Source organism: Perca flavescens, chromosome 9, assembly GCF_004354835.1.
Source record: "Perca flavescens isolate YP-PL-M2 chromosome 9, PFLA_1.0, whole genome shotgun sequence".
Lineage (NCBI taxonomy): Eukaryota > Metazoa > Chordata > Actinopteri > Perciformes > Percidae > Perca > Perca flavescens.
Window position 1 is genome coordinate 18,456,391 of NC_041339.1, and position 26,994 is coordinate 18,483,384.

Genomic DNA, 26,994 nt, shown 5'->3' on the forward strand with positions numbered 1-26,994 from the left:
TGGAGTACACAGAAGAAAAGGTGCAGTAATGATAAGGCGAGGGAAACCAGAGGATGAGCTGAAAATGGAAAGAACAGTACAGCAGGTCACACAGGACACAGGATGTCAGCTCTTAATACATAAATGTATTCTTTGGCTTTTCAGTTCTAGAAAAAACATCCTACTCCCATCTCTCTGGGGCTATGCTTGTAGAGCATTATGTGACTGTGAGTCCATCCCCCTGTTTGGAGAGTATGCTACACTTTAAGAGGAAATCCACACACTCTGTTCAGATGTTTGCCTCATGTGGACACGGCAGGCACATTCAGGTGTGAGTTACAAGCTATGGCAACTTGTAGCCCTAACACCAGGAACCAGCTGGATTAAGTTTTTCTAGATATTTTAAATATGTCAATACTTTAAACATTGACATTGAAGGCTCATGCATACCTTCAATATATTGTGGACAGGTGTATAGTAGGAAATGCCAATGAGAGAAAAGAGAATTCCCGCACACTGTCCTATTTACTAACAATAAACTTTTATTTAGAAATTGAACATTTTGGTCCTTAATCCTTAGACTATCACCAGGATAAAGGTCTAAGTACTGAAACCCCTGAATGTATATAAAAGCTGCAGAATTACAACTTTGACATATATGGCAACATGGTATAGTAGTATTTATATTATGTATCTCAAATACCAAATAAAATGAGGTTCAGGTTGAGGTTTTATCTGGTTATATTAATTAATGGAAATTCCCCAAACTTAGCAGAATGGTCCAGTCTTTTCCAAAGCAATGCAGACTTAATATTGTTGGCCTAATAGCAACCATCTTAATTTTAGAACATAATTTCTTTATGTAAAAATCTCAATGTTTAATATTTACATTCATATTTACTCAGCATACATTATAATGTTAAAAAATTAAGCATGACAAAATTGTTCTTAGTGTTCCAATAATACTCCTCCCAACTAAGCAGACAGTACAAACTTGTTGTTGTAACTGAATGCTGCTGCCCCAAAGGACAGCCTATGCATGGCAACACAAGACTCCTTACTCAGTGGAATGATACAACACAGGAGTGTGTAGAGATGTAAACAACAGCCTCTCTTATGTTGCCATACACACAGGTACTCTAAATAGCCAGAACTATGACAGTTTCTTGCATTATTAATATCCCAAAATGTCAGCTATTGAGGAAGACAACATAACCTTCTCATGTATTTTTCATGCTACATGCACAAAATAAAGAGCCACTTAAAGGCCTGGGACAAAATTACATTGTAACACTGACCTCTACTGGCAGAAAAACTGCACTGCATCTTAAAAGGGCAGCAATGACAAACGTTTCCTTATTTGTCATACCTTAAAGCTTACAGTGGAGCAGAGCTGAGTCAAATACTGATATGTTCATTTGAAACACCTCTAAAGGCTAGTTTTAATTAAATGTTAGAAAAAGTATGCTTAGAAAGGTTTTGCTTCTTTGTTAAACCATTTGCATCCAAACTGCTGTTTTAGTATTTCTGTTTTAGTATTTCTGTCTTTCATGTGTTAATCATGAAAGCTGAGTGACCTCGCAAAGTGCACAGGATGTATCCCTGAGGGCAGAACGCATAATGTGGACGAGATGCCGGGCTTGATCAGAGATAAGAAGAAAGCTACTGATTGTATGAACCGAATAACTAACTTGACTCCCAACTCCTTTAAAGGGACACTGTTGTGAACAATCTTCAGTCATTTTCTGTACTTATGCTGAAGTGCTGTAAACTGACTCTACTTGCTGCAAGTAAACAAACTTTTAAGAGAACTCCAGTGATTTTGTCCATTCTTTGATAAATAATTATCCTAACATTAAACATGAAGGTGGGTGGAATTAGCCATTTAGCAAAATGTTGTTAGTCTTGCAGGCACTGTATAATTTACTGAACAGTAGTAGGAGCTTTTCTCTGATTGGATGGATTTTACCTTTAGTTCAGCATCATCAACAAGTGACAAACTCCACCAACATCGATCTTTAAGCACAACAAAATGAGTGCTGCAAACAAGATATGTCTTCATTTCACCAGGTATGCAACTAGTTTGTCATCTGTGATGTTTACAGCTTCACTTAAGGTTTTATTAAGCCGTTATTAAGCCTCCTACCCTTGCATCCACTACACTAGGATTCAGAATGATACAAACATGTATAGTAGTACACCATACACACTAATTTATATTCAACATTGGTGTTGGAAATCCGCTTTAACTTCTCAGAAATGGTTCTGATTACCTTTGTGCAGCCTTCAGGGTCTAACACATTGACACAAGAAATGTATTCCTGCATTGCCTGATCCGCCTCCATGTCTCCAAGCTGCTTCCAGGCTTGCCTGTAATGGGAGCATAATTGTCACTACACAATCATAAACCTACAGTTGTATGGGGTGTGCATTTGTATCTGTACCATGTGTTGATGGCTTCATTCATTCATTCAGTGCTTTTTAAACTTCAATCCAAGATGACAAATTAATTCATGCAATCTTGTAACATTTTAAACATATGTGCAAACTATTTATTCAAAATGATCATCCAATTTTAAGCTACATACCATTTTCTCTGTCCTTCAAAGTCAAAGAAGCCAGGCTTTTGTGTATTGCACTTTCCCACTTTGGCCTGAAAACAAAACAAGTCTGAATCATTCATCTCATTCAGTATTATCCAGATCTAATTTTATCAGATGACAACAGAGGTATCTGGGCCTACCTCATATGTTAAAAATCAGTGATGATACAAGGCTGTTAGGGATTCATACAATGTACTGTATGTGCTTCTTATCTAAAAGCCACATCCTGCAAGTATTTGAGGTGTTACATTTGGCCTACACGACCACAGTGCCATTTAATCCGAGACTCACCTGTTTGTATCGTGCATACAGGTACAGCAGCTGGTCCCTGCTGGCCGTCTGAACCAGATCTCGTACGCGGTCGGCTGCAGACTCAAACTCCTGCTCCAGCCCTTCTCCATCCAGCCGGTCCCCCGTGTCAATGGCGCTGCAGTCAAATTTACCCAAACCCATGTCCGAGTCCGAGTCCGAGCCTGCTCCACCGAGAGGCTCCCCTGTGTCGGGCCGGGCTGGGTCTGTACCTGAGCCCGTCGCAGTGTCCGGAGAGGACGACGGCGACCCAGAAGCCATTGTTATTTTGGTTTATAACGGTAGCGTTCCGTCAGAGACGACGTGCGCCGTAGATTCGTATTAAAAACGTTAAAGACGAACGGAGAGTAGCTACCCTAAATATATTTGATGAGTATTTCAGCGCCGATTTCGTTTTTTAATCCGTTATCGTTAAGAATCGGTGACAGTCGGATTTGTTTCTACCGTTGGTCCGTCTCAGGCACTGTCAACTAAAAGCACCGGCTAAAACTTTCTGCTAGCAAGGAAGGTTCCGGTCTGTGCTTCATGGTGCTCCTTTGGTAAAAAAATCAACGAATCAAACGGTAAAAGAAACTGTGAAATTCTTGGTTCGTTTTGGTATGACTGTGTTTTTGAAGTAGATCACAAAATCTACATGAAAAGAAAATATTTTTGGGTTCATTGTGTGTGTGGTAACCATCCGGTTAACGTGAAAACAACCAAGTTGAAACGCCTTTGTCAGTTATTGTTAACCTAGTTAGCTAACTTAACGTTAACGTCAACGTCAATAATTAGCTAGGTATGCTAGCTAGCTAGGTTAACTAAAATTTACGTTAGCTTTAATTTGGACTTGTACAAAAGAAAATGGTTTATTTGTAATATCTAGTATTATCCAAATCTAATTTCATCAGATGACAACAGAGGTATAAACTATTTGCATTTTTATCACATAGTAGCCTACAGCTGCCAACATGGTCATTTTTAAGTGTAACGTTAACGTTACGGCCTGCATTTTTGCTTGTTGGCTACATGGTTGCTTGGAGATGTCCTCAATCTACAGCCTAGTAACCATAGACAGAAAATAACGCAGGTAAAGTAAATGTGGGCTTTATCATTGCTATATTATTATTATTATTCTTTTAGCTTTATTTTTTTTAAATAATTACTCTGTCCAATTTAAGTCCCATTTGTTCCATTTCAATGACAGCTGTCATCATGAGGCAAATGGAGTAACTTTTTAGACCAATTGGTGGGGAAATGCATTAGCGCAGTTTGTCCAGCAGGTGCTGCTATTGGCATAACGATGAATTGTCACTTGCAACTAGTGTCGCTTTGCCAGACCTTCCTACACCGCAGTGCAACAGACACTTAGCGCTTGTCCCAAACTTAAAACTATATCTTATATGTTTCTTACACAAATACATAGACGAGCCAATCCAGCTTGTTTATGTGTATAGTCTCACTCATTACCTTTGATTGTATTTGTCATAAATGTAGAGATCTTTGTATGGACAGCATAATGACATTCTTTTGAAATAGCCTAAATAATGGTAGCCTATTATCCTGTTCTCTTAAAACTCTGTGCTTTTCCAGAGCACAAACAAAGGCTTCTTTTGGCCTATTTAACTGAGCATCTAAGTAGCCTATATGTAATTCGCTGTCCCATTTTAAGATAAATTGTAGAAATAAGCAGAAGTAGGATACTCTGCGAAAAAGTCTGCATACCCATAACTTGAAGGACTGCTAATCAGAAATGCCACAAAACAGAGACAAAGAGATGAGGACAGTCAATAATGACTTAAAAAAGTACGTTTACAATCATTATGTGATCTTGAAATTGAGTTTGCACTAGCTCGTTGGAAAACATGGAATGTAAACTTCAAAGTAGGCTAGATTATTCTATTTTGAAGTTTAACTGTACCCCCTCTTTGATTGCAGACGTACAACAACAAACTGAATTGTGTGTAGAAGGTGTGGGGTTCCCTGACCGCACTGCCAACTAGTTTTAGCGGAGGTCCCAACAACGCCCGGTGCCACTGCGCGCTCTGCTGACGCAACCACGTCGCTGTGGCTCAATGCGATGGCGGACCGCAATGTCCCCAGACCTGCCCAGAGAGGGACGGAGCAAAGTCACTGAGCCACTCTCACCGGCTCCCTTAAACTGACTACCTGTTAAAGAGAGACCGCTGCCATTGCCGTCCCTCTCGTGAAATAGTATGTGGGACGGGATCTGCTCGGAGTGCACTGACCGGGACGAGCCAGAAGTGGAGTGAAGAGGAGCAGAGTGCGCCGGGCTGTCGCACCGCATGTTGAGCGAGCAAGTTGACTGAAATAACAAAAGTCGCGTCGACAAGGAAGGGGACAGCCGCTCTTGGATTTAACGGAGATTCAAGGGGATAGTTGATTTGGCAAAAATGAAATTCGCGGAGCATCTTTCGTCCCACATTACTCCAGAGTGGAGGAAACAGTATCTTCAGTATGAGGTAAAGTGAAATGTATCTTGTAGGTTATTAGAAATAAACTCCTTGTGAATATGGGCATGGCCGAAATTCCTACAAATTATACATATTTTTTGTTTGTTTGAGGAAGATAAGAGTCAAAATTTACTATTACAAAATGTAAAGGCTTTTTAAATGATTTCTTTTTTCAGTTTCAGTTTAGCCTGCTCATGAGAGCAATAAACGACGGGAAAGATAAGGGATGTCCTATTGTTTATGGAGGGAGAATTGACTGCGGGTGTTCAGAGCCATAGGGAGCATTCAGGGTTTATTATTGCTGTTTATTGAGTTTTAACACCTAAAAATAAACACAATTAACAATTTACTGAACAATTGAATGCCTTTCATTCTCGAAAAATTAACAAAACAATTATGTTATTAATTTTAACAATACATATAATACAAATAAATATTTCGCAATATTCTATAAATAAATAATTTCTTAAGCTTTTTATAGGTTCATTTTTCACTTTTTCTTTACAAAATGAATATGGATATTGATTTCAATTACATATTGTTTTCTTTCATGTCTTGATTTCTTTTTTTAGTTTGTTCAAAACTAAGGGGTATATAAATAAAAAGAGAAACGTGTGTACATTCTCTATTACTTTGTTAATTCCATCCAATGAATGACCCATCTTTTGACTTTCCTTTCTTTTCTTTTTTCATTATTTGCAACAATCTAACAGAACGCAAGGGAAGTCTCCCAGGCCTTGATTTTGCATTGTTGTAAAATCACAAATATTTTTTTGTAAATTATTCCTTGTTTTTCACCAGAGTTACATAGTATTTTTAGTTTATCAAGATCTGGTTGGTATTCATATTTTGCACAATTAAATAGGAATGCTTGTCTCTATGAATCAACGTGCAAGACTTCATCTAACAGGATATGGTGTTTGGTTTCCGTTGTCTGTGGATTGATGGGGACCTTTGTGTGCACACATGGTCTTTGTTGGATGGTGTACAGTACTTGAGGAGTATTTCATATTCACACCCCACATCTTGCTGGCTCTACATTAAGAGCTTTAGTGCAGACATGCAGCGACAGGACCGGCTGCTCTATTCCATTTAGCTCTATGAATTATAGACAAAGACCCTTCTCAGCAGCCCACATCCCAGACTCAACAGAAGCTCACTGCACTGGTTTTATTTTGGAAACATTCCCTAAATAGTGTTACTAAGTTGGATGATTGCTGCAGCAGACATTTGGATCAGTCCAGCCTGACATGAATGATATGCTGTCATCATTGCATGATAAAAACATCTTAAGACAACATAATTAAAGTGGGGAAAAATAGGTGTCAGACATGTGTACACACTGAAGAGAGGACAACTTTAAAGTAGAATGTCATTTTAATTGATTATTTACATACACAGCCTATGCGGGGTCTTTGTGTGAACAGACTGACGCACAGTGAGCCCAGGGACAGATGCATGGCCATACCAGCCATTTTACACCTCCATCCTTTGGCTCGGCTCTCACTGACCTGAGATGGATGATGATAGATTTTCTCTGTCATCTACGTTTAGTGTTGGTATTCAGTTATATTACATATAATAATCTTGAATTGACATTAAAGTTTTAATTATATAGTATTTTACCAATATATTTACACCAGTATTTCCCAATAGAGGCAATTCAATTCTAAGCATTGATTGCATGTTTTTATTTTAGATATATCAAATGATATTCTATTACTTTATTACTAGAGTAACTGATTATCAGTCTATATTAGGTACTTATTTATTTATTTATTTTAACATTTAAATTTGAAGCAAAACAACAAATGTTGTGTGAACACAACTGTAATCGACCATTGGTACATAATTTAAATAGAGCATAGGCCTTTTCTTTTTTTTTCTTTTTTTTTCTAACATCCCAAAAACCCATCCTTTACAAACATATTGTTGTCACATGTGTAGCTATTGTTGAATTATGTAGAACAACAAGACCAGTCCCCTATCCATACAGTTTGTATTATTTCTCAAATCTGAATTATACATAGGCTTTGCAGGAAGTATGGGTTTGTGTATATTTGTGTTACTGCGGCTGCATCAGTCTTTGTCTGACCTCTGTAGACACCACTACCTCCTGAGTGGGCGGGATAGGGAGAGATCAGAGATGATGGACATCTTAGTTGAGCCTTAAATGCCCTCTGAAACAAGTCAAGAGACAAGGACAAGGACAAGAACATAAACTTATCTGCAACAAGCAAAGTCAAATGACTTTAGTGAAGTGGGTCACTAAGATAAAACATAATCAATTTTAATGTAATTCTGAAAAATGCAAAGCCTTGATATGCTGCTGTGGTGCAACAGAAGCAGCTTCAGTCCATTGACTGTTCAGTGAAGGGAACATTACAGATACCTTGAGAAATTCAGATAAACATTCAGTCATTACACACAGTAGTAGCCAACAGTCCCTTATGATTTTTTTTCTTCTGCTTTATGTGTTGCAGTGGCCAGTGATGGACTTGTCTGTTTATTAAATTGCATACTGACACATTATTCTAGCAACATGGGTCATTCTTACCCATAGTCCATGGAGTAAAATATGACACTTTTTGTGGCGTATGCAATATTACAGCTGCCCACATCGAAATTGAATGTGGTTTGAAGTGATATTCTTGCCTTTGTGTGTTAGTTGGGTTAATTAACCTGCAGCCCAGTTTTAACTCTCCTCCTTTTTTTTAGAGCACGCTATTGTGTGGAAAGCTGTGCGCTGTCTATTTAGATTGGTCAGCCAGTTTCTATGCAGATGAGAAGGATGCGGCAAAGTGGCTATTCCAGCAAATACAGGCTTTAGTTAGTAAGGCACTTCATTTGAACATGGAGGCATTGACAAGGCGATTGAGTGATAGAGTAATTAAGTGTCTGCTTTATCCTGTGGGATTGTAGTTATGAACCTTTATGCTAAACAGCTGTTTGGTATGGAGGTATGCATGTCCTGCCAACTCCAGAGGCTTCTGACAAAGGGCTGTAGATTGTAGGGAGATGTAGATTGATAAATAGGAGAATGATTGGCTTTTAAATTATATAGTTAAGTGCAAACATTTTTAAAAAGCTGTTTTTTATAAACTGATTTTATTGTCTGCTTTCTCAAGTCAATTGCTCTACATGATTGAGGGCTTTTCATGCAAAAGCAAAAACTTGTTTGTATTACAGCATGTAAGCTGTGCGTGCAGACTATAATTAGCCGTGGCAACTGTTGAATTCAGATGGAAATTGAGTAACTAATGTGTATTAAACAGAAAGAGTGAGAGCTAGAGATGCAGATGTGTGTGTGTGTGCGTGTGTGTATATGTGTGTGTGTGTGTGGGCGAGAGAACAAGGCCACTTATGCATTTACCTCTGCAGTCTAATCACTCGTGTAAGCTAAGATGAGGAGGAGGAGAGTGCATATGGAGAATCACATTTAGAATTTAAACTAGCAAAGTGACATTATGTTGAGGAAAAGCAGGTGCCTGTGTGGCTTCAGTGAGTGATTGCTATTTGTTCAAAGGTGAAGCCTTGTCTTTCCCTAATTAATATGAGTAATGTCGTTTAAATGTCTAAACCAGCACAGTGAGCTTTTGTTTTGTGACAGACGTAATGGAAATGGTACATAAAATATACAGCATCCCTCTTATCATCTGTATTTTATGTAATGAAAGTGTGATTTATCAGCATGTTCAACAATATAAACATTATGTATACAACAGGCATGGCATGGCAACTGCTGAGAACCCCCCTTTCCATACCTCCCTCCTTCCTTCCACCCTCACCTCATCGTACCTCCCCCACTGGGAGGACATCTGGTCCCCGACCAGACCAGCCCTCTGCTCCCCTCCCTCCATCCTCTCTTCCCATCCTCTCTACTCGTCTTTCTGCATGCAGGGATCCACTCATACACAGAGCTAGGGATTCAGGTGATGTACCGTTGGCTTTCTAGTTGAGCCAGAGATCTCTTCAAACTATTAATGCACACTGTGTGATCTTCTCAAGCACAGGGATAACAACCTCAGACATCTTAGGGGAAGGATTTGCCCATCTAGCACTCAAAATATTTTGGTTAGTGTCCACTCAACATCGGCAACAGTCTCATTCAGACATTGAGTGACTTGAGTACTGGTACTTGTGATAAACGCATGTTTGGTTTATTGAGTGTGCATCATCATCACGTTAATGCATGGTCATTCAAACTGACTGTCCCATTAGGCTTGGCTTAGTTATTGTCTACAGGTTTCACCATGCCAAGCCTGCAGGTTTATCCCAGTTCCCCAAAGAGCCCCCCTTCCAATCACTGCCATCACCACCATCACCATGGCAATGCCTCCCTGTCTGAATCTGAATGTCTATTTCCCACCTATTAGTCGGGGGGGGGGGGGGGGCTTTTTGCTCCTCAGAGATTAGCCAGCTCCAATGGTGTGTGTGAACAGTTGGCTTCCTGTGATCTTTATCAGACAACCAGAGACAATGCGAATTAAATGTTTACATCTTGGATTAGACTCCAGTGTTGGAGTCTCATTCTGCATGTAATTCACAGAGGAACTTAAGTATCAACAATCTGGGTTGCAACTAATGCACCGCAGTTTCTGAGGGGTTTCCACCCACACACAGGATTACTCACAACGCTCACTGTCATGTTACAAAAGCAGAAGGTTATATAGGAACCTGGACAAAGAGAGTGGTTTGATATGGTCAAAGACAAGACAGAAAAGCATACAGGTTGCCAGTTTTGGATGACAGAACAATGTTCTTCTGTACATCATATTTGTATTTTATTTACTGACAAAATGCTGAATACGGCTAGTACTTAATACAACTTCATGAAGTTAAGTAGACAGACAGTTTTTGGTCCTGAACAGGATTCAGTTTTAGTCTTTTTTGATTACCACTGATATGTTCAGATGAGCCAGCATGCAATTATCTGTCAGTTTCCATTATCTTTGAGATCAATCTTATTGCAGAGAAACAACCTCATTTAACCACTGCAGCTCTCTCTCTCTCTCTCTCTCTCTCTCTCTCTCTCTCTCTCTCAATCTCTCTCTCTCTCTCTCTCTCTCTCTTTCTCTTCTGTCTGTCAGTTGGTCTGTCTGTCTGTCTGCCTCTTTCTTTCTCTCTCTCTCTTTGAAGTATCATTGTTCATTTTAAAATTCTGGGCAGTCTTTGTTGTTTATTGTAAAGTCTTGTGGAGTCAGGCCATTTCCTTTCCTTACTTGTTTCACTGTTTTAGTTAGACTAAAGTTAGACTAAATCAGTCATTCACCCAAGCTAAACATAATACCCTAAAATGGATAACAAACTGGGTGCAAGTAGAAAAATCTTTGTTGTTTACAGCAATCTCTCTGTCAGATTTGGCAACCAAAATATGGTACTGCTGGGCATGTACATTCTCAGTTCTTTGAGCTATTGCAAGCTCTAGAAATCTGTGTGTGTGGAGTAAATGAGGGAGTTTGTGCATTGTTCATTATGTTAACAGCTCTGTGGCAGTTGCAAGATTCTTCAAAACTGGAGAACAAGTGTTTAGTTAATGTCTCTCAAATGGCTTTAGATGGTTTAAATGCTACTCTAAAAGCAGATGGTGATAATAATTGTGTAATGCCTCTTAGTCTACTGTTAATCTCTTCTTATTTGTACTAGTGTATGTACTGTAAACCGATCATTTGTGCATTTGATCTGATGTGGAACTGAATCTTTTAAATGACCTCACAGTTCCTCAATGTATACACTTAATCCTCTATGCCTCAAATGACTTGACATTAATTTAACATCCTGGCAGAAGCACATCAGTGTACAGACCTGTCTTCTGTGTCACCTGAGTGTTTGCAGACAGTGATTTTGTTTTCTCATTTCCTCATCAGGCATTCAAGGATATGCTGTATGCTGCCCAGGACCAAGCCCCGTCCATAGAAGGTAAGGAGACCCCCTGCTTGGATAAACAAACACAGACAGACACTCACCCACAGACATACACTTGTATACCCACTGCACTCTGCTCGGGCCTTTTTGGGCATCCCCAGAATAACAGCCCTTCGTCTGCTAAAAATAGGTGGAAATCATTGCTAACATGCTGCCACTCACTCTGTAGGCTATGACTCAACCAGACCAAGGCCATTTACCAAATCATTACCTATCACCCTACTATCCCAGCTTTTTAACATGCATGAGGAAAACATGTTTTGAAGCCAAGTTAAAAGGTTGTTTAAGGGGAGGTTTTTATGTTGTACACTTGCTTTGGTTGAAAAGATGTTTAAACTGTCTTGACGAAGTAAACTTTCAGTGGGTTAAAACAACAGTGTATCAGAAGTCAACGTGGCAGACCAGAGCTGGAGTTCAATGACCGGTAGTGCTGAGTTCAGCTACTCAACACAGCAAAAATAAGATAAGGAAGGCCACTGTCTTTAATTCATCTTTGGCCCAAATATGTGTGTGTGTGTGTGTGTGTGTGTGTGTGTGTGTGTGTGTGTGTGTGTGTGTGTGTGTGTGTGTGTGTGTGTGTGTGTGTGTGTGTGTGTGTGTGTGTGTGTGTTTGTGTGTGTGTGTGTGTGTGTGTGTCGGCCACTGTGGTTACGACTGAGCCTTTGTACATGGGGCACATGCTCAACCAGGTGAGCTACCAGGGCGCCCTTAATAAAAGATTTTTTTTTCGGTGTTGTGCAACATGCCCTCTTACAGAGCTGCGACTCCCAGAGCTCAGTTCCAGCTGAGCGGTCTCGATAGCGATGGGAGTTTGTGTGTGTGTGTTTCTATTGGTATCACTTGTTCCTAAATAGTACATTTAACACTACCATTGTATACGTCTTGTTTGATGATAACATATGAGCTGTGTCTCTCCTCTAAGCGCTGTCTCCAGAGGCTGTTAGCCATGCTAGGCGAGCTCAACGTGCATGATGAATGGTTTCCTGTCTCAGGTCTGAGCTCTACCCATGGGTCACTGCGCTGCCTCTGTCAGCTTGTCGCAAGATATGTGAGGCTGTCTTATGTATAGAGACGGGATCAATCAATCGGTAGAAAATCCTACTGTGTCATTTATCTGGTATCGTTGTGACGTTGCATCAGTCCCCACTCAATCAAATTGATTTGTGTGCTTTTCACACTTTTTTTCACACACCAAAACACTGAAGCAGGCAAGTGCAAAGAAAGGAGTATCAGCAATGGCATTTGTTTTGTAGGAGAGAAGACATATTTGACCGTATTAATACAGTTGTCTGTCCCTTTTGGTGTTTTTATGGGAAGGCTGTAATGAAAACAGCAGTAGAAGTGGACAAACCGTTATTGAGCCCTGTCTAGTACTTTCTCCTGTGGCTGAGATTTTGTTGACTTTTCATAAGAAAAACAAGATTAGCAGCTGTTATAAACTTCAAGCTTACTGCAGCACTTTCTCTTCACATCCACTAGACCCAATCTGTCAAATCTGATTGGATTTAAACTGGGGCAGAACGATATTGGAAAAATGGACTGCATTTATATAGCAATTTTATTTTTTCACCTTAGTGGAGAAGTCAATTTACAATTTGCCTCTTATTCTCCAATTCACACAAACACTTAATGCAGACCGATGGCAGCTGTGCATGACGCTGGAGGATTAGGAGAAATTTTGGGTTTACTGTATTGCTCAAGGACACGTCACCACATGACATATGGACACATATGTCATGTGGTGACAATTCTCACAATTGAACTTGGGATTGTTTAGCATTTTTGCTAGATTAATCGATGATCAAAAAGATGTTTTTTTTCTTTTTTGCATGCAATGTGATATCAATATATTTAAAACCCTGATTATTTTATTAAATCTGGTCCCTAAGTGGAAGACTAATTATAAGGATTTTATTCAAGGGCACGCCCTGCTCTCTCTCTCGCTCTCTCTCCTTCTGTCTCCTTCCTCATTCATTACAAAAAGCAGCATTTTTGGTATTCAGAAGATGTTTCCCTTGCCTGAGGAAGGCAGTTTACTGGGTTATAACTACTTGTTCACCCACTCTGCTCTCTAACTAAACACCCTGCAGTACCTGATAGAGCTGTGTAGATAGACACAACACTGAACAGGCAGCACTTCAAAGCCTCTGTCAGGGCCTCTGCATATGTATCGTTGTCAGGTTGTGAGACTGTCACAACACATGGCCAACAACATTAACAAAATATGGGTAATGTTCATGATTTTATCTTTCCATAAGTGCATAATTGTCTCTCATGCTGTGTTATGTGTTGCAGTGCTAGCAGGGCTTTTGTTTAAACATACTTTCCACACATTTGCCCCTCCACCACAGAGAGCCTCTGTGGGAACATAACACAGAAAATGCACTTCTTTCAGCACCATTTATAGCATAATTAATCCTTCAGTTTCAACAAGATGAATGTACAGTAATTAAAAGAGCTTGTGGCAAACAGACACAAAAACGCATGCACATTATGGTAGCTCTGCCGCTGCATATGACCCTTCACCTCTCATTAAAATCCTTTGTTCTTATTCCCTCCGTCCCTCCATTGGTCCTTGTGTAATTGTAATTAAAACATGCCTGTCCCTGTACTGTGGAGAGCCATAGGACGACAGAGAGAACAGCTGGTTGGATCTCTGATTCCCCCTGTTCCAACCATTAGAATGAGTTATGCCACAATTTAATCCAGTTAGTCTGCTGATTATTACAGAGATGACAATGGCCCCAGATAATAAACATACAGCTTTAACTGTAATCTTTGTGTGTGTGTGTGTGTGTGTGTGTGTGTATATATGTGTGTGTGTGTGTGTCATATACTGTGTGTGTATGTCATACTATTTCCAGCGATCTTTGCATGCTGCACATGCCAAATGTTCCTATATTTTTATTATGAAGCATTTTATAATCCTGCAACTGCAAGTCATGGCCAGTCTTCTGTTGTGATGGTATCTGTGCTGGGCTGGAGTAAGGGGGAGATGGCGGTGATGGCAATAGGAGTAAGGGTGGGGCCCCAGTGTAGTACCATGAACACACACACACACACACACACACACACACACACACACACACACACACACACACACACACAGTCCGAGGAAAGGAATTGGGTGCTACGATTGACTTACAGCTCAGGGGACCGGAGAATGGATTTTCCTCTGAATCACAAGGTCTAGATGTCAAAGATGAATGAATCAGACAAAAAAAAATGAACGGATGATCTCTCATCCATTTCATTAATCATTTACTTTTCTATCTCATATAGTAAAGCTCCTTCTTCAGGAAGTGCCCTCGTTATTTTCACTGCTGTCTTGTGGCTTGACTGTCAGTTGCCTTATCCCTTTAAGGCTTTTCATGTTTTATGCAGTCAAATCAATAACAGTACAAAAGCAGCGGTGTGAAAATAGGATGCTTGCAGTGCTTCTTTGTGTGGCAATGAATTGCTCTGCCGTTTCCATCCAAAACAAATGTGATAGTAGTCACCAAAAAGTTTATGTAGCCTCCAATTTGTTTTATCAAATGCCATCAGTTGTGTTTTATTGTGTTGAAATAAGACGTCCACCTTTATTTAAGGAGTCCTAACCAATCCCTTTTTAAAGAACCAGATAAGGAACACCCAAACTTTTAACCTTGTTAGGTGTTTAAACGTGTTTTAGTTAATGCAGGGTCCTTGATCTCTGTCACTAGCCATCATCACAGCCATGTCTCATTCAACCCAGAGACCGACAGTCTCATCATACAGCACACTAAAATGAAAATATGGTGCAGATTACCTGCGTTTGGCGTTGCATGAAACTGCTGATATAGTGATGTTTAGGAATCAGTGCACTCTGTCTGAATGCACATACATTTGCATGCCTGTATGTGTGCAGGTTTGTCTCTGTGCTATGGGGCTATTGGGCATGCAGACTTAACATTTGTACAGATAGTTACATCCTGGTGTGTCTGGTTTTGGGCCTAGCCCGCCCCAGATCAGACCGTGTTTGTGTTTTAGTGGTCCAGGGTTGCTGGGCTGCTATCAGAGTGGGAGGAGAGTACAGAGCCCGTCATTTCTTGAAAGTGCAAGATGAAACCACCACTCAAAATGTAAATGAACAGTTACTGTATGTGATAGAGACAAAAGTGGAATAAAATAAATATTAATAAATAAACTGCTAATAACCAGAACAGTAAAAGCTCTGCAAGCACCCATCTTACCATTTGCAAATGAATACTTTTGTGTCTGTGTGTGCCATCGTACCTAAGCTGCTTAATAAAAGCGGCGATATGAATTACAGCTACTAATCACTTCAACTACACCTGCCAGCACGTATTTTGTTATTTTCTATTGCTGTACATGCTGCTTGCTTGACGGCCATTTTGTCTGCTGTTCACAAACATGATGAGAGTTGAAGGACTGCTAGAATTAAGCACAGTGGTGATTATTATTCTGCTGGTGTATATGATGGAACCGCAGCTGTTATTACTGTTGTTTGTCCCCCTTGGTGTTGGTCCTTGCTCCCCTGTCTGGAATAACATTCTGAATTCTGTAATCTTCTCTCTTTGGCATGTTGATAATTCAAGTTTTTTATTCAAGTAGTCTTCCTTTTTCCTTTTTATATTCAAAAATATGCAGTTTACCTTGCCTTTGGTCCAAGCCACTGGATCTGTTTGTTGCCTTTATTTCTTTGTGTTATTGGTCATCAAATATATGTGATAAACAATTATATATATATATATTGTGTCCACACTAGAATACTGTATGAATTATAAACAACCTTGGATGCATCTTTAAAGTAGATGAATAAATGAATACATGCATGTATACACTGAGTCACCCCCCAGCCACAGCAGCCCAAGGATACATGAATAACAGACTCCCAGGCAGCCAGGCTGAGAAACACATACAACTCTATGTGTGGTTAGAAAGATGCAGAGGCAAATGCTGGCAGCATGACAGGAGGTCAAGCAGGCACTCAGATGGTGAGAGAAGCAATAGATGGAAGGGAGACAGATGGAAAGGCAGACAGACAGACAGGTAGACAGGCAGGAGGGTTCAGCAGGACAGTAGTGTGGCAGCTAGGGTCTCCCTCCCACCAGCCTGCATTATTGATGGGCTCTTTTACAAGCTGCTGCTCTTACTCGCTTGTGGGGGTCGGTTCTTTTTTGGTCCTTAATCTTGGTGCCACCTAGAAAGTAGATATAGAGGAAATCCAAACCAAACTAAATCAAATCAAGCAACACTGAAACACGACAACTATAAGTGAGATGGAATGACCCAAACTGAGTGAGACCTTTCAGAGCTCCAAGGACAAGAAGAATTATATTGTTGCTGCTTCAGGACAAAACCTTATTTATTGTCTATTAAAATGATATAAGGCTGTTTTTCAGTGCTTGTTTCTCTGCTCCATTCCATCAATATTTTTTTGCAGGAGAAGTGAAGACGCCTAAGGCTCTTTCTCCAGTGGAGATTATTAGTCCTCAATACACTGCCATGGCATTAAGATAATTTCACTTCAATTCTTGAGCACCTAATCAAACTTACAGAAGGGGTTTCTCTTCACCCAAGCAGGTTTAGCCTCCAGAGTGGATTTAAACCAGCCTCGATTCTACAAAGCAGTAAAGGAGGGAGGTGGCAGTGGATTGTGAGATTGGTCCTTTGATGAGGCTTCTAAGGGTATTAGAGTGGAGGGATGGAGGGGGGGGGGTCAGGGTCAATACAAACGTAAGGTCGCTATCCCAAGGTCAGGGACTAATCGAACTGAGGTAATGAACGATGGAAATGGTGAAAGGTAATTGGATGAAGACCGAGATCAAGAAAGACAGCATTCTAAGCTTTTATGTTTTGATGTGATGGTTATAAAAAAATTAAGTAAAGGAAAGAGGTTGGAAAAACAATGATAAATGGATTGAATGATATTTTCAATGAGCAGTCTGAAACAGAAAGAGATAGAAACAGAGTGAGAGATCCTTGAGGCAGCAGACAGAATAACAGACTGAGTGGGAGGTCCCTGGGCTCATCTCCAATGCATGTTGCCCTGCATTAGCACTACAGCCGTCCTGCAAGAGAAAGACAGAGAGCAAAAGAGAACCTTGATAGATAAAAGTCTTCTATCCATCCATCCATCCATCCATCCATTATTCATCGGTGAATTAGATCTCGCCTCAATGAAGTAGAGGAGGAGGAGGAGGGAGAGAGAGGAAAAGGTATGGGTTGGTTTAGAGGAGGATGGATCTGGATTGCAACTGTTGTGATGTTAGGAAAGGGTGAGGAGTTCAGATGAGGATGTGGCTCCAGCAGGGAGTGTATTTTTAGATTTGGGGCATTTTACAGTCTGAGTCTGGGAGGATAAGATTTCCACTGACGCAAATGTGGTGTTGGCAAAATGGGTTGAAGGGGGTTGAGGTGTAGAGAAAAGAGAAAAGAGGGCAAAGAAAGGGCCAAGGTTGCAGGGGCTGGGATGCAAGTATAAGAGAAATGATGATGATGTGTTTGTGTGTTTTGGGGAGGGGATGGATCAGGGAGAAGGTTGAAGGAGAGGTTAGAGGTGCTCAGAGGAGTCAAGGTCATCCTGGAGCCCTCTCAGCTCTTAAATGTATTATGAGAGCCTTTAGGGGTTATGGATCCTGTAGTCAACAACTTGTCATTACTGTGCCTCTCTACCCCTGTATGTGTGACTATTAACATGTGTGTGCACATCTGTTCCGGCCTTGGCAATGATCTTCATGATCTCCACGCCTTGTGAAAATGCTGCCACACGAATGAGGATGACAGGAACGGGCTGTGATCTCTACATCTTTAAAGATGGACAGAAGCTTTACACTAAATAGTTTTCTCAGACTCCAAGCCTTTAGTACAATGAAAATACAATCTTGAAAAGGTTAAATACACAGAAAGCATAAATCATATGATCTGGCTGTTTGCCAGGTGTACAACTGGAGATCATCTATCTATAAATTGCAGGAACGTCTGTCTGTCTGTGTGTCTGTGTGTTTCGCGCATATCTCTCGAACCGTTAGTCCGATGGATTTCTGACTTGACAGGTGTCTTGCTACGGGCACGAGTGCAGTGCCAAGTTTGACGTTGTTTGGATTAGAAAGGCAAAAGATATTGTCGTCGGTAAAAGAAGCACCCTTTGGCTTTTCTAACCGCTGGCCACTCCCCCTCTCACACTGCACACTGACTGAGCTCAGCGCAGGACCAGACACAGAGAGGGTCGAAGAAAGCAGCGGAGCTTTGGCAGTCTAAAATCTCAGACCCACAAAAATATGCAAAGTAGCACTACTTTGGACTGTTTTTGACTTTGAATAAACAAACGACAATTCCCAAATTTAAGGACGTTTCAGAATCCCACACATGCAAAGCACAACCACAGACAACAAATGGAAGACAGAGCGTGATGCCACTTATAGGCAGGCTATCTATCTAATAAAGCGAGACGTATCTGTATGTATGTGGGTCCGTGTTCGGGGGGAAGGTAACCTGCACATCACACACAGACGCCACATGCAGAACGCTTTACAACAGCGGGGGGTGGGGGGGTGTTACAGCCTTTGACTTGTTTCCTGCATTTATTATGCATTTCTATCTATTAAATTGCTGTAAGCTCGCAGAACATAACATAATCTCAGAGATTATTCCTTCATAGCTTGGTGCAATGCGAGAACATCTCAGAGATGATCCGGGCAGACACAGCAGTTTTCATCAGACTCACCCTGGGTCGGGTTAATTAAATCTACTGCTAATTTGTAACACTAATAACATTACCGTCGCTAAAATACCCTGCGAATCAAATCCCCTACTTCACCGTTAACCGTCAAGCCACTAAACCTGTATGGAAATGAGCACCTCTGCTGAAATGTTAAATTCGTTAACGATCATACGACACGAGACAACACCGTCTCTCTCTCTCTCTCTCTCTCTCTATCTCTCTCTCTCTTTCTCTGCGCGCGCACACACACACACACACACACACACACACACACACACACACACACACACACACACAAACAGTACAGTTCTGGTGGTTGATGAACACCGATATGTGCTGAGTAGCTCTCATAACGGACCGGATGGGTTGCGCACTGCCATGAGTCCATGAATCTAATGTCTGATTACTCCACATTGTTATTGTGATATTTTGTGATTACGTTCTGAATCTGCCACGTTCTCTGTCAGGTAAATACAGTAGTAGATAGGCCTACAATGTCTTCCTCTGATGTAGAAGTAGCCTACACTGTAAGTCAGTAGTAAGCTATAGGCTACGGTGGAGTGAGTGGTTTGTGGTCCTTCTGTAAGTAATTTTGATGTACAATTTGGTTTTGAAGAATTCTACAAGCCACAGGCCAAGCAATCTCCCATTCCAAACAGGCACATTTTCAACGCTCTCTGTACTAGTATAAAGCACCAGCAGTGATCTCAACAATCTCAAGCATGAGAGGCATGTGAATGTAATGATATTTGACTCTGTTGATTAGAAATCAGCTGTCGAGGTCTCAAGGGTTTGCTATATTTGTTTAACATTACTAGGGCTTCCAAACCTTAACCTCTGTTATGAGGCAAGTTATTGTTTTTAATCGACGATGAGAAGCCTAATCAACCGCTTTGGCTGTCTGCCAGTAGATCAGCTAGACTCTGCTGAGTGTAACCAATCAGTCATAGCTGACCGCATGGCATCTAGTAAGGAGTCACACCAAGCTGATGGATTCATTTGAATAGTTTTCTGTATCGACTTCATTGCTTGGCTGAAATAACAAAAGAAAATCAAACTTTGCAGTGAATTGCAATTTGCAGATTTGGATGCCATGTGTGCACTCGTATGGCATCCGTCCTGTATTCAAAGATCGAAACATTCTGAGTAACAGAAAATAACAACACAAATCACAAAGCAGGGAGGTGATAATGAATGGATAGAGTGAAGAATAGAGACATGACCTTTTCTCTGTTGTGTTTTGATGTTTTTATCTTCACACACTTCCACTCTCTGCTGCACTTGCATACAACTGACTGTAGACACACACACACGCACACACACACACACACACACACACACACACACACATATATGCTTGCATGCAGTGAGACTCACAAACAGGACACACAGGCACATAAGGAGCTGTGTGCTACAGGGGGTGTGGGTGTGATTGTGAGCTATAGGCGATGACAGCGGCGCCATATGCTGATTTATTTCAGTTTTTTCTGGCACTGCAATTAAAGTACAACCAATGAAATCATTCCACAGTGTCCACACTGCTGTAACCCCTCAATGTTTTGTATAAATGTCGTGGGGAAATGGGAAAACTTTCATTGCTCTACAAAAGCTCGATTACGCAAATATATTTTTGTGTGTGTCAATTTCTGTTTCACATACATTCTCTGCAGTAGGATTGAGATTCTCTTATCTGTGTTTTTTTATTTGCATGTTCAGTGGTTGTATGTGGGTGGGTTTGTACTGTGTGTTAGTGGGTAGGGCGTTGCAGAAGACAGTGTCCTTCACTGTACTAGTGTGCTGCATCGTCTCTCTGGAGAAACGGCCAGAACCTGGCTCAGATGGCTCAGAGGCACGCAAACTTGTTGGATATGTAGCAATCACATATTGGACTGTCTCCTCATCTCTATATTGCTATATTGACTCTCACCTGATTGTCAACACAATCACAGGCTTCAGCACTACACCTGGCAGCAAAGGGATCTATTTCAGAACTGATATTTGATGGAAACATTTCTCGAGCAGCAGAGACTTTAAATTGAGTCTTGCCCCATGGGGTCACCTGCAGTGTGCATGATGTGAATGCAATGTGTGTGGATTGTGGGTTACAGAAGTGGCATATTTGTGTTTGCTGTGGTCTCCCTATATTTCATCTTCTACTGTTCTGCCCATGAGCAAAATCAGAGAGACACACTCGGAGAAAGACAAAGAGGTGGGCAGGCAGACAGAAGGACTAGTGAGGGCTGAGAATGACAGATAATATGAGAGAGATAGCATGAAAGAAAAAAGAGAGGTGACATTGGTGGTAATTGGAGGAAAGGAAGCTAAAGCCTTGGGGAGCCTCCTTTCCCAAACGTTACTATTACACATCAAAGATCTGTGAAAAGAGACTGAACTGGAGGCAGAAAATACACGAGAGCCTGGCTAAAGCTCTTTTCATTTGCTTATTCAATAAATTTGGATTCATATCACATTTTAAGTGCTTTCCAAAGATGGCGGTAATAACTAGTCATAACTTAAGTTTAATACATTTGAGGTCAGGCGCTTGTTCTTTAGGGGGCAGAAGAATATTGGTCCAGATATAATTTTCCCTCTTATTTACACTATTTCATATTCTTCTAATCCAGAGACAAGAGGAAAGAGAGATATTAATAATTTACAGCTATTGTTTCCTCCCGGACAACCCGTCTGTTTTTATATTAAATGTTGAATTATTAACAGTGTGTGAGATTGGAAATATGGTGGAGCTCCCTCCTGATGCTCATGAGTGAGCCAGCCACAAGAGTCAAAAACAGCTAGGTGGTTAAGTAGGAGGTACATTAAAGTAGCATAAGAGTCTTTTATGGTTGTACGGTATATTAGAAACAAATAGGGTTGGGTACCGAAACGCGGTCCCAATAGGGCACCGGTTCCGACGTAAATGGTAGTAACGAGACCGAATAAGAACAAACATTTTGGTGCCTCATTTCGGAGCCAGGGGCCTTTTTTTTTCAGAAGCATCGCTGCACGGGACGCTACGTTACCGTTAGCTAGTAGCTGGATTAAACACAATGGTTAAATGCTGACAGCTTACGTTAAACGGTGTAAAGTGTGACTGTATTTCACTGTAGAGGATTCCAACATCGGGACGTAACCGTCTGACTGCAGCTGCCGTTGTCGGAAAAACAACACAGACGTGTTCACTTGAAACTCGCCAGCCTTGTGGTGCATTCAAAGTTTTTGTAAAATACCCTTTTCCCATCTGGTGCTTGTTTTTGTCGTTTACCAGCAATTTACTGGTGAAATAAGTTATTGTTATAAGTTATTGTCATTACATTAATGATAAATCATTTAATTTGGCCATATGGCCTTAGCAATAAACAAGCCGTTCTTAAATGTCGATGACTCTCGTTTTGTGCTCCTTTTATATTCTATATATTTTGGTTCAAATTTCTCGGTGCACCGGTTCAGGCACCGCCACCAGCACCGTTTTAAAAGTATCGTTTTAGCACCGGTACCACAAACAAAATTATGAGATTTGACACTAAAAGACAACACCACTGTGTGTTAGCTTAAACCCCCCCGACACATGTTTCTCTATCAATGTCTTTCTAGCGTAGAGACACCATATCAGGACCGTTAGCATTAATCATTCTTAACAATTCCTGTTAACCATCCCTGCTACCATATGCTGACCTCAGGGAATATGCATATTTTATATCTTTGTCAACATGTGACTAATGTATTCATGGTATTCACTGTTAGGGTCGAGTCTTGTGTGTACATTGCATTTTTACTGCACATTTCTGCCTGATGGTATGTTCTCTGACTCCTCTTCATGATTGCCATCTAAAGAAGTGTCCTCTTGACTTCTAACCAGCTATATGATAAAAGAGAGACACTCCTTAGTGGCTTTTCAGTAGAAACAACAGTTTGTTTCTGTTTTGCATTTTGTCCTCGGGGCGAACTGCACAGCTTCTTCTTGACAAGTTCCATCTGATAATTAGGCCTCATAATCACCCTATTAGTATGCAGCTCAATTGAGCAGAGAACAGCTTATTGTTCCCCTGGCATGAGCAGCAGCCAGGATTATTGTAAATTTGTTGTTCGGATTTTTATGAGAATGAATCATACGTGTAATGGTTTAAATTGCTTCATTGTTAATCTCAGAAGCATTTATTTTTAATAAATATACGTTATAGCAGTTGTAATAAACCCTCTAGTCTATTAGGATGCATTGTCATATTTTTTAAAGCATATCACTGGGATCTGGGGAGCGTCACCATGTCTCCAAGTTAGTTTTACTGTAGGATTGCAAGTAGGGATGCACCGATACTGATGCCAGTATTGGATATCGGACCGATGCCGTGCGCATGCTCTCGTAATTGTAATCATAAAATGACTCCCATACTACCACACCCGATACCACCTTATAGCAACGTGACATTAACTTCTCCGTTGAGCAGGTATAGGCGACTGAGGAGGATCAATGTCAGCCGTTTGGAGATTTTTGACTGTAAAAATAACAGAGGCTCTTACGCAATACATGATTGCACTTGACGACCAGCCATTGTCAGTCGTTAATAATACTGGGTTTCCAGGTCTTCTCAGTGTACGAACTGAGAAGCACTGAACTGAACTTTGAATAGAAAAAAAGGCATGGTAATACTTTGAAAACACTGCTTTAATCTAATTGACAACAATATCAGGGCAGGCCAAAATCTTCTGTGTATCCGAAAACACCCTCAGACTCCAGAGTGATTATTAAGTACTCGTATTGGTACTCAGTATCGCGAGTACCCAAATGAAACTACTTGTACTTGGTCCTAAAAAAAGTGGTATTGGTGCATCCCTAATTGCAACCTTATTTCCTGTCCCTTTTTTTGTGGATACACAAAGCCGAGCTGAACTTTCTCCATCACAGTTACCATGGCATCGTAGAAAGAGAACAGAATCACTTGAGCCTTGTTTTGTTCCTGTGACTTTCAGGACCCAAAAACAATAACCGTATATAACATGCAGAACTAAGGACTGGGGTGCTAGGTTGAATTTTAATACTGTCTCGTAAAAGCATGCTGATACCAATGGTTGCGTTAGACTTTTCATTTCTCATTGTCCGTCATTTTGACACTGCAACCATTGTGCCCAAACAGGCAAATATGTACATTATCAGTTTTACTTGCTTGTCCTTTATCCTGCACTGCATCAATCCCTCTATTTTCTTTTTTCTGCGCCATCACAACTATTAGGCTTTTTAAAGAAACTTCGTACACTCACCTGCCGTGATATTTTGCAATGGTATGTAAGCGCACAGCCGCTGCAGAATTATGAGCACAGCTGCTAAAATTCACGCAATCTTTAATATACTGTTATGTTTCACCGTAAAAAAAATAGAGAATTGTTTGTATTGTGTTGCTCTCATGCATGGTGTAGCCAGTTAGATTGATTATAGTGGAAGCGTATCGTTGCAGCAGCCACTCCACAAACGGTCTGCATACTCTACGTGTTCAATGTAGCCTGCCTGCCTCTCCACACACACGCATGGAGCGGAGCAGATGAGAGACAGGTGAAGTAAAGTTTACGTTACCGGTTACAAACAGGTTTGAACTATTTAATGTTATGGGAGCTCACCCTCCGTGTTCTAATCTCAAAATGATGGACAGCCTTTAGATTTCTTTTTATTGTAGGGCTTGGCGGTATATGTAAACTTTTCAATGTATAGTGGTATAGGATGAGACAATACCATTTATACCGGTATATTATTTATATATTTGGTGGTTTTCATTTACAAAAAGAAAAACACTACAAAATATTCTGTGAAAATACAGTGGCAAATCAGACCTAAAATGTTTGTTTGCCTTTTGCGTTTTATTCATTCAAATTGTTTTGTTTTGGCTATACTTTCGTGACTCAAAAGGTGTGTATAGTGTGTGTGTTTATGTTTGTGTGTACAACCCAGATTAACAAGGAGCAGGTCAGATCTTCAAGGTTTGATATGTCTGCCCTTAAAACAGAAAACAGACAGATACTGTTTGCTGCAGGGCTGTAGGAGGCTCAGGCTCAGGCACACACACACACACACACACACACACACACACACACACACACACACACACACACACACACACACACACACACACACACACACACACACACACACACACACACACACACACACACACACACACACACTCCGGCTCTGATTTGGTGGTCTATTTGTACTGAGGACAGATGAAGGGGATGGATGGGAATTCAGAACTCCAGTGCTCGCTGGTGGCTGACAGACAGTGTCTGCCTCTTCTCTACATGCTGCTCTTTAAACTCAGCGAGGATCGACCCCATGCTGCTGAGTGACACACACAGACTCTCACACTCACCCACACACACCACACAAATGCCACTCACAATGGACGCTCTTTAGCTTGTATGTCACCATACATATTCTACCCAGCATGCTCGCAAACAAGCCACATGTCCCATGCAATTGTTTGTAATTGTTTGATAACTGCATTCAGTTGTTCATGGTAAGATTAAACAATATTTAGATGATGCTTATTAAATCTTAATAGTTTGAAAATGAGCTGAAATAAGTCACGATTAGTGATGCTATTTTCCTTATGAATGCTTTGTAAAAATAACAACAAAAAAACAGGTACTCTCTGCTCATGTAAATCATCTTAATGACTCTCAAGCACTACAAGGTCAGTATAGCTTCTAATCTGATTGAATCAGGAAATTGCTCCTAATCTAATAATATCAAGTATTGAATTCCTTCCTCTCTGCCTGGATGGCAAAGGTAGAATGGACAGTATGATGGCTCATTCATAAGTTAGAGTTACAGTATTACAATGAGGAAATGGAAACAGAAGTACCAAAAGGAAGCTGCTAAATTGCTCTTAACCTGAATTAACTTTACCTACGACAATATTATTTTTTTTTATGTTGGTAGCTCAATTGTAATACTAAATCAAGTGCTCATTGAGAATATTTCCAATATAAAAAACCTGCTTATTTTCAGATAATCATCCCAATAGTGAGAAAACTAGTCATTACTTCCACTAATCACTACTTTGTTTATGGTTAGAATAAATATTTAGCTCAGCTTAGTGTTACAATGTTGCGCTATCCAAATAGAATCATAGAAAGCGTACAGTGGTACGCTGAAGTATTAGCGAACAGCTAACATGAAGTGAAGTACATATGCGACACTAATGTGTTGATTCATAGGAATGCATATGGAATCTGGGTTTGCATTGAAGAAGAAGAAACATTGAAAAGTCCAAGAATACTTTTTAGTTATTATTCAATCTTTCTTTTAATCCTCACTTTCTTTCTTCATTGTATTTTGATTTCATGTTTCATCCTCACTCTTTGATTTTACCTTTGATATCTACTTTTTATAATCTTTGAAGCCCTAAATGTCTTCGCTTCTTTCCTCTTTTATTCATTTTCTTTTTCCATCTCGTACTACCTTCTCACCTCTTTATTCCCTCTGCCACCAGGTTGAACTTCTCTGCTTCTATTCCTCCTTTATTTGTCCTTCTCTTTTTCACCCTTCTTCTACCACCTCTTTTGCATCCATCCACATATAATGTTACAGAAGGTTAAACACTCAGAGAGATATACTGAGTGAAAATTGAATATCTCTGTGTCTTCTGACATAATATTGGTCTGTGCTCTTTATAGAATGAATTCAAGATGTGCCTGGCTATAATGTCAGCCCTAGCCTGAATGCAGATTCCAGACACTGCAAAATGTGTTTCTCCTTCGCTGAGGAAAATGGCTTGTTTCATGTCTGCTAATCTGCTAGCTTCTTAATATCTGCCATGGTACAGAAAAATGTGTGTTTGTGTGTGTGTTTCTAAATGTTTTTCTCCTTATAATTTTGTCCTCAAAGTGAAGCTGTTTAGTGTGACTCTTATCGAGAGGCTGCAGCTGCTGTTGTGAGAATACCAGGGCAGCCTGGAGGGACACCTTCACACAAATGCATGCGCACACACACACACACACACACACACACACACACACACCTTGGTTTACC

At 40.5% G+C, this 26,994-nt stretch overlaps 2 protein-coding genes across 3 annotated transcripts in view; one reads left to right on the top strand and one right to left on the bottom strand.

Annotated features, from left to right (window-relative positions):
* Positions 1 to 3,421, bottom strand: part of acbd6 (acyl-CoA binding domain containing 6) — a 29,458-nt gene extending 26,037 nt beyond the window's left edge. The window contains exons 1-3 of the mRNA XM_028587006.1: positions 2,874 to 3,421; positions 2,568 to 2,632; positions 2,253 to 2,349 (exon numbers count right to left, since the gene is read on the bottom strand). Coding sequence (XP_028442807.1) covers positions 2,253 to 2,349; positions 2,568 to 2,632; positions 2,874 to 3,152 — 441 coding nt within the window. The 5' untranslated portion in view covers positions 3,153 to 3,421. The remainder of the gene's footprint in view (positions 1 to 2,252; positions 2,350 to 2,567; positions 2,633 to 2,873) is intronic.
* xpr1a (xenotropic and polytropic retrovirus receptor 1a) overlaps positions 2,879 to 26,994 on the top strand; it is a 71,228-nt gene continuing 47,112 nt past the window's right edge. For both annotated transcript variants that reach the window (XR_003693328.1, XM_028587005.1), the window contains exons 1-3: positions 2,879 to 3,454; positions 4,809 to 5,353; positions 11,212 to 11,263. Coding sequence is in view for 1 of the 2 variants with exons in the window: in XM_028587005.1 (XP_028442806.1) it covers positions 5,285 to 5,353; positions 11,212 to 11,263 (121 nt within the window). In the remaining variant the exon portion in view is untranslated. The remainder of the gene's footprint in view (positions 3,455 to 4,808; positions 5,354 to 11,211; positions 11,264 to 26,994) is intronic.